Here is a 12,332-nt window from a genome sequence, read left to right as displayed (position 1 = left end):
TGGGCAGTTTGCAAGAAATCATCTGAAGGAAAATGAATTCATGTACAGAAAAGGCAAACGTTAGCATCATTAACACCTAAACAGAAGAAAATAAGGTTCCAGTGGGTTGAAGATAAGCAGTCACGGAGTGTGGGTGATTGGCTGGAAGTGGTATTCAGTGGTGAATCCTGGATCTGCCAACATATTGGCCAAGGAGATGATGCTGGAATGATTGCTTAGTGGCAGTCTAAAGGAAAACAAATAGCTCATTTCCAGACTCATTGAAGACAGAACGCGTATCAGACAAAAGAAGAACAGATGGTAACGATACCCTTTACACTCAAACCCACGTGGATATTGAAATTATAGACATTTTTATCAGTCCATGAATCCAAAGAAGGCTTACTGATCAGGAAATCGTTATTCAGGTGGTTAATGCATGAAGCAAAGAAAGCTCCAGGTTTTATGAGGGAAATGGAGAAACACCAGATTAAAAAAAATAATAATTCAAAATTTATTGTGGAATAAAAACAAGGCTGCATGACATGACTCCATGTAAAGCAGATTGAGAATAGTGGAGAATCTCAAGCTGTTGGAGTCTGACTTGTGAAAAATGCTGTTTTCTATGCCTTGGGAAATTCAAGCTGTCAGAAAACTGAGTGGAAAAAGTAGCACATAAGTAATTCTGTTTTTTGACTCTTCGTACCAGTTTTCCCTTGGAAATTAGCAATTCAACAGTTTCTTTCTCTCTACTTGTCCCCCATCAGTAGTAATATCATGAGATTTTTTAAGTATGCCTGTTTAATTAAATTTGATGGCTTCTGAATGGGGCAGTTCCTTGTGATTTTCTCTCAACTTTTACATGCAGCACCAATAGCTCAAAAATATTCTAAGACAAATCCTAAACATTGTGTAGTGTTGGGGAATAAGGAGTTTCCAAATACTTTTTTTATTTGATTTTTGAAAATATAAAGTTCTTCCGCATGTTTGTCGATTGCATACAGCTTTAAGTAGCTATGACAAGACCGAAATAAATAAATATCAACTATAATACCTAAACTTGGTATTATAGTCTCGTAGTTTTGCTCGAATTGAAATTCAACCAGCAGAGGGCGCCATAACAGATCTAAGAACTTGTCACTCCTCAAGCTTCCCATCTCGCTGACCAATGAGCTTGCGGAACGCTAACGCGATGGGCGGGATCAAACGGGACGACACGTAAACATGGCGGCGTCTACAGAAGATGATTTTGAGTTTAATACTCAGGACTACTATTCTCTGCTCAACGTGAGGAAAGAGGTATGGTTTGTTCTTAGTTGTATTGTGAACTCTCTCTTGTTTGCCGTGGCTGTTTGATAGTTTGTCATTGAACCAAAGCGGCCTACAGTCGGTGCATCGTCCTCCAGTTAAGCACCGCTCCTCAGTCAGACTGCACCTCCTCAAAGGAGGAGGAGAGGACGAGTCCGGGTTGATGCTGTGGACACTGATCAGATTCCTCATGAATCTCAGTTTTTATTAAAACTATGGAGAATGACGTTGCTTATGCTTATTTACTGTAGGCAGCTAAAACCCTTACGCTAAAAGCTGAGCCACTATTACATTCTTAGTATCTTAAATAAAGGAGCAAAAGCTGCTTTAATACTACTTGTCCTCCTGTATCAATTGTACCCCTTTAACTTTTTCACATCATGTCATGTTAAAAGCACAAACTTCATTGGATTGTATATACATTTTATGCTGCATACAGTCTTTTAGGGGTTTGTTTTCGTATTGGTTTTGCACATCTGAACATTTTACCCATTCTTCTTTGTAAGATAGTTCCAGTTTAGTTACATTAAATGATGAGCACACATTTTCTTAAAGCTTGCCATGGAATTTAATTTAGATTTCTTTGACTTTGACTTTCTAAAACTTTTATCTAAACCTTTGCAGTATATAGCAGTATATATATATATATATATGTATATATATATATATATATATATATATATATATATATATATATATATATATATATATATATATATATATATATATATGTATAACTGTTGCTATGCTGAAAGGTATCTCCCTTAAAGTGAGGCATCTCCCTCACTTTACCCCCTTCTGGAGGGAAGCAGTTCCGCAGCATGATATTGCCAACACCATTTTTAACTTGAACATTTTTGTCAAGTTAAATTCAACATGACTTCCTGTCCCTACCTTCCAAATACCATACAAAAACTCTTTATTTATTAAGCGCTTTAGAAATAACAACGAGGCTGTCTGAAGTCATCCACAACAGAACTGAACAAGAAGGACAAACACTGGCCAGATAATCAAAGGTACACAGACACACAAGCTTTAGAGTTGACAAAAATAAATAACAAAATGGATAAAAAAATAAAGTCACAGTCAACCACTCACGCTCTGTTGACAGGCAAGGAAAAATGTGTTTTTTTAAATTATATAACAGAAAGCAAAAGTCCTACTACCTCTGATCAACACCATGTCTTTAACATAATTAAACTCAACTGGACTTCTGACCTGTTAGTGTTAAATAGTGCAAATCGGTGCAGCAGTTTAATGAATTGGGCACAACCAGTAAAAAAAACCTGCAAAACAAAAATTTATTAATGAATGAGGCCAGCGAGGGGAAGTCAAAAGTAGAGAAGCATCGTCTCATTCGCTTGCAGCAGTTAAACATCAAGCCGGGATATTTCACTATAAACAAGAGAGAAATGGAAGATTAATTCCAAGAATCTCGAAGTACTATAAACGCATTTTTTTTTTTGTTTTACTGCGGCAGAGTTCATCTTAAATATATTTTTGAGGACCCACTCAACTGCAAAAAAAACAGGATTTTAGTAGTGTCTTTATCTGATTTTTAAGTCCACCAGCAGAATCCATTTCGTAACCCGAATTGGGGGATAATGGCGTTTTCATACGAGGCCAGGACAGAAAAGTCAATACTGGAAAAGATTTAGGGCCATCCATCTCCTGCTGTCAGCAAAGCAGCGAGGAGAGGCTGGACTGAGCGTCCGCCGATTCACCTCAGCTGTAGGTGAATCCAGCAGTCAAACCAATGAAGATGAAAGGAAATGTTATGTTTTTTGGGGGGGTTTTTGTTGTTGTTGTTGTTGAAAATAGCAACAAGATGCCATAATGTGAGATAAAACATTAACCGTGAAACAAAAAGTGTATGTTGTGATCATTTAAATTCCCCTGTTCTAAAGAAAGGTATTGGGTTTGTTTTGATTAAATACGCGATAATTAATTTCACTCAACATTTGAATGTAAATCAGGCTGTAAAGTGCGACAACATAGCAGTTCTATCATTCGATATTGCCATGACAAGATCAGTTATGATTTACCCACATTTTCTTCTGCTCTCTTTTCTTTTAAGTCATTGAAATGTTCCCCAATATTCTGTTTTCTAATCTTAATCAGTAGATACATAAAAGTTGTAGGCAAAAAAAAAAAAAAGCGACCTGAAGTTCACCTTATAATTAGCCAAAAAGCAGAAATAAATGCATCTCTAAAGCCTTCCCAAATACTGCATCCAGCCATTGTCTTGCTTCATTGCAATATCACACACATTGATGTTGCCGTAGCGATTGGGATTTATTGCACCGCTCTGTGCTGAATGTAGGAATCCAACCTTTCCTTTCTCCTCTCGCAGGCTACAGTGGAGGAGCTGAAGGCGTCGTATCGGCGGCTGTGCATGCTGTATCATCCTGACAAACATCGAGACCCTGAACTGAAAAAACAAGCCGAGCAACTTTTCAATCAGGTTCACCAGGCCTACGAAGGTAGGGGGGATTGATTCACAATAAACGCTTTCAGTGAGCTGAATAAGGTATCGATTTGAATTTAATCTGTGCTGAAAGAGAGAGAGAGTATCTTAAAAAAATACTCTCTCCTGAACTAATATTTACTCCTCAGTGCTGAGTGACGCTCACTCCAGAGCCATCTATGACATCTTTGGGAAGAAAGGGCTGGAGGTGGAAGGCTGGGAGGTCCGTTTTATGTACTTTGTCATGCATTCGTTGCTTCAGTGCACGTCGCAAATGCTTCTCTGTACAATACGATGTCATCGCGTAGGTGGTGGAGAGGAAGAGAACACCTGCAGAAATCCGAGAGGAATATGAAAGGCTTCAGAGAGAAAAAGAAGAGAGACGACTGCAGCAAAGAACAAATCCCAAGGTTTAATCTTCTTTTCCTTTCTTGACTCTTTTTACCTTCACTGCTTTCAGTATATTTCTGAAAAAAAAAAACCTCTTTTGTGCCGATGTTAATTAAAAGATCGACCTGCGTAACTCATTTCAACATTTCTCCTGCTACTCTTTGTTGCTGTTTAATCCTCTTTTTATTTTGTTTTGTTTTGCTTTATTGCCTCCCAGGGCACAATCAGCGTCGGTGTGGATGCGACGGACCTGTTCGATCGCTATGACGACGACTTTGAGGAGATGCCTGGCGGAGGCTTTCCTCACATAGAAATTAACAGGATGCACATTTCCCAGTCTATAGAGGTAGATCAAAGCACACGCCGTTAGCGCTCCCTGTCCGCTGTTACGTTCTCACGTGGAAACGCCGTCGTGTCTTCAGGCTCCTCTGACCAACACCGACACGGCAATGCTGTCCGGGTCACTCTCCACGCACAACGGGAGCGGAGGGGGCAACATCAACGTGACTGTACGCAGAGTCACATCAGCTAAAGGCTGGGGAGAGGTACGCACAACTAACACTGCTAATAATAAAACTTTTGAGCTTTGGAAACGTGGAGCCTACTTGCATTTCTGTTCATTTTCAAAGGTGGAGTTTGGCGCTGGAGACACGCTGGGGCCACTCATTGGGTTAAAGGTGTTCCGTAACGTCACGCCGCGGTGGTAAGGCCTGGATTTTTGTGCGGCACGTCGGAGGCAGCGCTGCTCCTCGCTCCGCAGCCAATGTTTGTCGCTTCTCTGTCCAGTTTTCTCACAGCCCAGTGCGGTGTGCAGTTCTCGCCTCGAGGCCTGCGGCCGAGCTGCTCTCTGATGACGGCGCGCCACCTGGACCAGAACACCATGGGCTACCTTCAGTGGCGCTGGGGGCCCAATAGCGCCATGACAACCAGCCTGGTGCGGGACACCAAGAGTAGCCACTTTACTTTAGCTCTGCAGGTAAACACAAGTATAATGCTGTATTTACAGAAGCTATTACATAATTACCGGCATTATTTATCTCATTAGTTTAAGCTGCATCACGATTTGTTTTAATTGTCATTTTTTTGATGATATAAGTTCAGTAATTCATTAAAAACAAGAATCAAAAGCACTAGTTTGCATTGATTACGTCTCTAATACATAATCAATGTGTCCATACAGGCTGACAAATATCTCACGTTACAGAGGAACCTTTCTCTTTGCGTAGCCATCAACAAACTCTTGGCTTAATTCTGACTAGGTATTTCACTACTCACTTTGCTAGAACTGGTTCAATTCATTGAAACTTGCTGGTTTTCTGACTCTTAATCCACAAATAGGACTATACCAGCTTTTAGATTCTGTTTTAATTACCTGTTCAGAATGTCACCTGTCTGAGGAGAAATCTGCAAAAAGAGCCGTTCCTTTACCTGCGAGTAACAGTTTGAGTCAGACGGTTAAAACATCCAAAATAAGAGACCTTGAAGCAAGACAAACATTGACAGCTGTGGACATACACAAGTGAAATGTCTTATGGAATACATGGATTAAAAGTGCGATATTATGTATTTTCTAGGTACGTAGTGCCATTTTGTAACAAAATAAAGTAACTATGTCACCCTCAGTTGTCATAAACCAAACATAACTTGACTTCACAGTTTGACACTTTAAATTTCCCCTCAGTCTCTTTAAGAAGCTCCTACTTTCCTTCAAAAAAACAGATTTTTCAAAATACCTCCAGGCCCTTAATGACATTTGGCCACAGTGACACATGAACCACGTCGCCGTTTGGAGGATGGTTTTGAGGTGAAACCTTCAAAATGGAAAGGCACGGTGGAGGCAGCATCATGCTGTGGGGTTGTTTAACAGACTCATGAAGAAGATTCTTGCTGAAGCAATCAACTAGACGGTTGAAAATTGGACAAAGTTGAGCAGGACAACGAACCCAAACACATGCCAGAACAGAATAACCCCTAACCCTGTTGGACATGTATGGACTACTTCGTTTATGGCGGGAAATCCACTAATTGAATATAATTTTAGTTGTATTTCGTGTTATGATTCCACCCTGGGAGACAAGACTGCAGGAGCGTAATTAGATGCCTAAACCGACTGTGACATTCAGGCCCACGAACTGTGTATGTAAACTTGTGACCAGAACTGTAATGTTTTCTGTTTGGTGTGTGTTTCTAGCTGGGTGTGCCTCATTCCTACCTGATGATGAGCTACCAGTACAAGTTCCAGGACGAGGACCAGACCAAAGTGAAAGGCTCCGTAAAGTATGACTTTTATCACTGACACAGAAAAAAAACAAAACAAACAAAAAACAAAACATCTTTTTAATTTTGATCGAGCTGTTTGCAAGACAGGCTCTCTGAGCAGCGTTTGTTATGAATCGTCGTACCGTTTGTCGGGTTTTTATCATATCAAACAGGCTGATGTTTGGGGGAAAAGGCAGTGCTGTCACTTTAACATATTAGGGCTTTTTTTCTTTTTTCTTTTTCCCCTAAACCCATAGACTGCTTCATTGTGTCCCTGAAGAACATCCAAAGCACAAGATGAAAATAATCCAGTTGTTCTGGTGTGACTCAGTGGAGCAGATTGTTGCTATAAACAGGATGTTTAGCTGCTAATCCTCCTCCCTCTTTTCTTTTTTTATCCCGGCAATAACGTAGTGACATACGCATTAGAAACTTCAAAGAATTTCAAAAAAAGATCTGGATTGCAATTGAGATTTTTATTTATTTTTATTTTTTCACTTGAAAGTAATACTTAAGCTTTGCCTTTTTCATGGGAGTTCTGCAGCAGCCGATTTTTAGGTGCTGCAGTTTCGAGACGAACTAAAGAACCCGAGGTGACGTCTACCACCTTGGAAAGAGCAGTAAATAGAAAATGATCACTTATTTCCCCTCTGAGTCTCGCTGGATTTCCTCTAAAACATTTGTGAACACGTTCCTCCGTCAACTGACCTCAACACAGTCACCTTTTTGTAAAGTGGAGAACAAAAGAGATTTCTGCAGCTAAGAGACAAAAAGTGTCTTTTGCCAACTTGCCGAATGGTTGCTACACGACAATAATGAATAAATGTAGTGCAAAGTGGAATTTTATCTTATTTCTAAAGCAAGTTTTATGTCAGCAGATGTAAAATTTTCTGACTCAATAAAACTGAACGTCCTCTGGCTCAGACTTTAAAGCCGTGAGGTTGTTTTGTTGTTCGCATATATATTTGCATGGAAAAACATCTGATGTCTTATTCACTGAATCTTGTTTGACACGTCGAGAACCCTGACTGCACTGTTTGGGTGCCTGTGCAAAATTTAGATCGGTTCAAGTTCAGAAAAAAAACAGAAAAAAAAAAAAAAAAAAAGCACGCATTTTTAGTTTTACCAAACTTTGCACACTCTTCGGCATCCGTCCGGTCCGATCTCTGTTCACGTTTTTTCGCAGGACAGGCTGGTTTGGCACGGTGGTGGAGTACGGAGCGGAGAGGAAGATCAGCCGTCACAGCGTTTTGTCGGCCACGGTCAGCATCGGGGTCCCGCAGGGAGTCACACTCAAGATAAAGTATGAGCCGCCCCGGAGATGCGATCTCGCACTTTTCTGTGTGTCCTCGTCCGTCTGAATGACGGTCTTGTCTCGTCACCTTGTTCTGCTGCTGATACCTCTTCTTGTGTTTGTTTTAACGAGGCTGTCGCGTGCCAGTCAGACGTACCTGTTTCCCGTCCACCTGACAGACCAGCTGTTGCCAAGCGCCGTCTTCTACGCCACCGTCGGACCTCTCCTGGCCTACGTTGCCGTCCACAGATTAATTATAATCCCGTACACGAAAGCGCAGAAGGAGCAGTGAGTAGTCTAACCGCATCGCCGTTCAAACCTAATTTGATAGCTATCGACCCTTCGTCATCAAATCACCGTAATCACTGAGTGAGTCGCTATTTGTTTCCCTCGCTTTCTGAGTTTTGGATCAGGAACGTCCGCCTGAAGCCCTCGCGCTGGTGAAACATTTAGCATTTCTGTTTACGAGCGTGTCGAGGGGTTTCTTTAATGCTTGTGCTACCATCAGCGAAAGCCTCCACAGTGAATCCCAGCGGGGTGGCTGTTGATGTTTGCTTTTGTGTGTCTCTCTCTCAGAGAGCTGGAGTTGCAGAGGAAGAGCTCCGCCACAGACATCGCCAAGAAGAAGCAGGAGGCTGAGACCGCTGTGAGTACCTCCTTCCAGAAATGCTCTATTTTTCCTCCTTCTTTTTCCCTCCGTTGTGTGGTGGGGTGTAAATGATCTCTGTTCATAAGTCAGGCTCTCCTCGTTATGAACTCATGACCGAATCTCATCTATCCTACACTGTTTTCCTTGGCCCTACCCATCCTCTTCCTCCTCCTCCTCCTCCTCTTCCTCTCTCCCTCGGCTCCCCTGCAGGTTCTGCTGATGCAGGAGTCTGTGAGGAGAATCATAGAAGCAGAAGAATCCAAGATGGGTAAGGCAACACACACACAGAGGACTGCTGTACAGCAGGGGTAACAAACAGAAACTTTTCCAGTTTGGATCCAGTCCAGACTTGGTGTAATTCAGGTACATTTATCTTTGTCGCTTTCGACACTTTATGACGCTCTGCGGCTTCAGGATCCTGGTCGTCTTACTTTTTATTATCTGCTGCTGTGAAGCAACTCATGATGTTGGCATAAACCAACATCTGTGTGATGTATGCCGCCTGGCGTCCGGACTGGTTTGTATCTGAACTACGATTTCAGCTTCTCACGTGTTTCTTTATAAGCCTCTTGCATGATTTTAATCATTTAATGTTCTAATCTCAAAGAGAGTTGCAACATAAAAAAAATAAGCCATGTGCCAAGGGTGTGAGGTTTTTTTTTTTTTTACTTTCTATGTCTACAGTAGGAAAATGAAATATTCAGCCTCTTTCTCAGTGAATTTGTAATATTTCTGTCGTTTCTATTGACAAATTCACAAGTGAAGTTTTGGGTGAAAAGCTGTGTTTTTTTATTTTTGGGTTGTTTTTTTTTGGATGACGGGGTGAGCTTTTTATGTGTTTTTATTTTTTTGTCCTTGTAAAGTCCCTTAAGATGACGTTTGTTGTGAATTGCCACCATAAAGATACACTGAATTGAACTGAAACTGGACTGAAAACACCAGACTACAGCTCAGACATCTGTAGATCTGTGGAAACATTGCAGCTGTCTTATCGTGGTTTATCCTTATAATCCAGCATTTTTGGCTAGATCCGCTCCCGTTCTCTGATGGAAACATAAACCATGCAGATTCTAATAATTTGATTCAACATAGGATCATTGCACCATAGAATCACATTACATGTTTTCGGATTGGTAAACATATCAATTGAAATGTTAAGAGGGTATAAATACTTTTTTTTTTTTTTTTTTTTAAATACTTTTGATTCAGGGCCTATCAAAGGGAGACAAACATAACTCGGTGCTTTTCAGAAAAAAAAAAAAAAAGACCAAATAATGCCGGTTGTTTCAGCGTCCTAAACTCTGCAATAAAAACGCTTCAGTGCCGACGTTTTAACATCACCTGCAGCTGTTCTACGAACCCCAAACACGCTGTGAATTACCCCCCAGGCCTGATCATCCTTAACGGCTGGTACGGGAAGTTTGTGTCGGACACCAGCCAGAAGCAGGAGAAAGCCAAGGTGATTGACGTCACCGTGCCGCTGCAGTGCCTGGTCAAAGACTCCAAGCTCATCCTCACCGAGGCGTCTAAGGTGAAGCAGATGATGATGGCTCCCGGAGCATCTGTAAATCAGCAGGCGTGCTCTTCGTATGAACGCTGTCTCTGCCCGCAGGCGGGGCTGCCGGGCTTTTACGACCCCTGCGTGGGAGAGGAGAAGAGTCTGAAATTACTCTACCAGTTCAGAGGGGTCATGCATCAAGTCATCTCCGCAGACACGGAGCCACTACGGATACCCAAGCAATGTTAGTACTCATCCACTTTCATCCGTGACGCATTGTAGCTGCATGCTTACATACAGTATTACCGAAGCCTGAAAGCTGAGCATTAAATAATGTTTTTGGTTTTTGTTTTTCTTTCCCCCAGCTCACAGAACTGAGTCTGAATCCTAGGAGTCCTCTGCTGTTGACGTCGGAGGATAGAACAGACTATGTACGTGGAAGAACCCAAGAGTAAAAGGGATAGATTTTTTTCTAAAAATCTGTTCGTTTCCCTCCTCTAGCTCTCCTCTGTCATGGTATTAGTGAATCTAATTCACAACTCTGTGCCCCTTCCTTTTTCTAAACTCCAGTTTGTTTGTTTTTGGGTGAAATCAGCACCGGGTTTCCCCTGTTGGCTACACCCGATACACCCAGGATCGCATATCGGTACGCTGCAGGAGAGATGACACCGGCCCAAAGTAGTTTTGTAAGACACAAAAGGACTGATTATTACAGCCAGCCGGACGGCGATTTCCCTCAGTAGCGAATGAAATGTCTGCGGTTTCTCACATCCGTGTTTGTCAGGTGTGAAGGAGCTATAATTTGGTCTCGTATATAAGCTTCACTTGTCGCCACGGCAGCTTTTTGAGTCGTGAAACTGTTTGGGTCAACTATGCAGGACGGTGCCTCGGTAACCTTGAGGCCAACCAGGACTTCGCTCACGTTTTTAGATCACACCCATAAAAAGGTCAGCCTTTCTAATTTAGGAGACATTTTACTCCAGCGTTTGCTGCTCGATGAGATGCTGAGTGTAAACTGGTTCTCAAAACGTGAAGGTTTGGAAAGGAGAGGAAAAGGACTGCCTGTTACTACAGAAAAAGTCAAGACTTTTCCTCGCTGATTTCTAACACTCCACGCTGCAGCTCGAAGGCAGAAATCTTGCTCGGATTTGATTTGCGTCAGTGTTCATCGATCAGCTCTGCAACCGCAGGGATAAACAAACAAAAAAAAAAAAAAAAAAAAAACGCTCTCCAGAAAGCCTGAAGTTAATACTAATTCATGCCCATATTTGGTGTATGTAAACTTCTGACCTGCACTGCAGAATGCTGCACAAAGAGAGACGCAGCTTCTTCACCGCTAAACCAGGCTGCCGCGTCGGAGCGTTGCGGAGGCCACTTTTATTCGTTTATTTTTTTGGACCGTGTACGTGGAGGAGTCGGAGAGGGAGGGGTCTTACTGGAGTCTTTTAGTGGTTAATTCACACACTAATTAACATCTGCTGTAACTAGTTTTCTCAGCAGAGTGGTACACGATACACTGAACCGCTGATGAATGGGCAAACATTGTAACACTTAAATCCCTAAGTTTTTAATTTCCGCAGCACAATAAAGCTCCCGTTTAAGTCCATTAAATTAGATTTTACTCCCTGTCTGATTGGTGCATCTGTTGGTAGATGGATTGTGCAATAACAAAGAGGTTGTTACTTCTTAGGTGTTTTTTTTGTTTTGTTTTTTGGAAGAGGGTGTCCGTGTAATGAACTACGGGGAACCCTAAACTTTATTAAGACCATTAAAATGGAATATAAGCTGAGTTTTATTGAGTATATGGTATATATAAAAGGTTAGATTTTGCACAAAATGTACTATATATCAGGCATTTTGTCCAAATGGTGCTGAAGACCTTAATTGTAGCTGTACACTTTTACTGAAATGCATCAAACAGGTTAAAAACACGTGTTCAGATCAATCTGCAAGCCGTTTTGCACCGTTACCATTGTGTGTTTGTCCCTTTTTGTTGTTTAGGTGTGTAGTAAAAAGGTTTGGTCTGGTCATTTGTTCATTTCTGCCATCGTAAAGGGTGAGCGGAGAGTGCTTTGCTGATTTTACATTCCAGCCTGCGAGCCAAACGGACCGGTGTAAATGTTCTGTATGTTTGAAAGGAAGATATGTGTTCTGTCCTGCAACGTTAATAAACATGGAATAAAAGCTGATGTCTCATTTGACTGGAGGAGGAATTCAAAGGTAAAGCCGAGTCTGCACGTCAACAATCACAGTCCACATTTAAAGCTTTCCAAGACTGTCTTTAGACCACTTTTAAAGTTCAAATAGAAAAGTTCAAGAGAAATTTATGGCAGATATTTCTGCAGGTATCAAAGTTTAGATATGGAACCTGCTAAAACTATAGAATGGATGGATGACGGTTGGATGAACCAAGGAATAGTGAATCCATAGATGGATGAACAACAGGTATGAGTCAAGGATGAGTGTGAATTATGGATGAATAAATAAT

At 41.5% G+C, this 12,332-nt stretch overlaps 1 protein-coding gene across 1 annotated transcript; it reads left to right on the top strand.

The window, feature by feature from the left end:
- The first annotated feature begins 1,157 nt into the window (after positions 1–1,157).
- dnajc11b (DnaJ (Hsp40) homolog, subfamily C, member 11b) lies at positions 1,158–12,028 on the top strand. The gene is made up of 16 exons (XM_088005498.1): positions 1,158–1,278; positions 3,641–3,770; positions 3,904–3,977; positions 4,063–4,164; positions 4,362–4,490; positions 4,567–4,689; positions 4,774–4,847; positions 4,931–5,120; positions 6,336–6,421; positions 7,590–7,706; positions 7,830–7,985; positions 8,274–8,343; positions 8,557–8,614; positions 9,735–9,877; positions 9,959–10,088; positions 10,210–12,028. The coding sequence occupies exons 1-16, from the start codon at positions 1,204–1,206 to the stop codon at positions 10,233–10,235; spliced, it is 1,683 nt and encodes a 560-aa protein (XP_087861624.1). The 5' UTR covers positions 1,158–1,203; the 3' UTR covers positions 10,236–12,028.
- The last annotated feature ends 304 nt before the right edge of the window (positions 12,029–12,332 follow it).

This window comes from Poecilia mexicana, unplaced genomic scaffold (genome assembly GCF_051168715.1).
Source record: "Poecilia mexicana isolate PSO_F unplaced genomic scaffold, ASM5116871v1 scaffold_5, whole genome shotgun sequence".
Lineage (NCBI taxonomy): Eukaryota > Metazoa > Chordata > Actinopteri > Cyprinodontiformes > Poeciliidae > Poecilia > Poecilia mexicana.
Note: the sequence above shows the minus strand (reverse complement) of the source record. Positions and strands in the feature narration are given on the sequence as shown.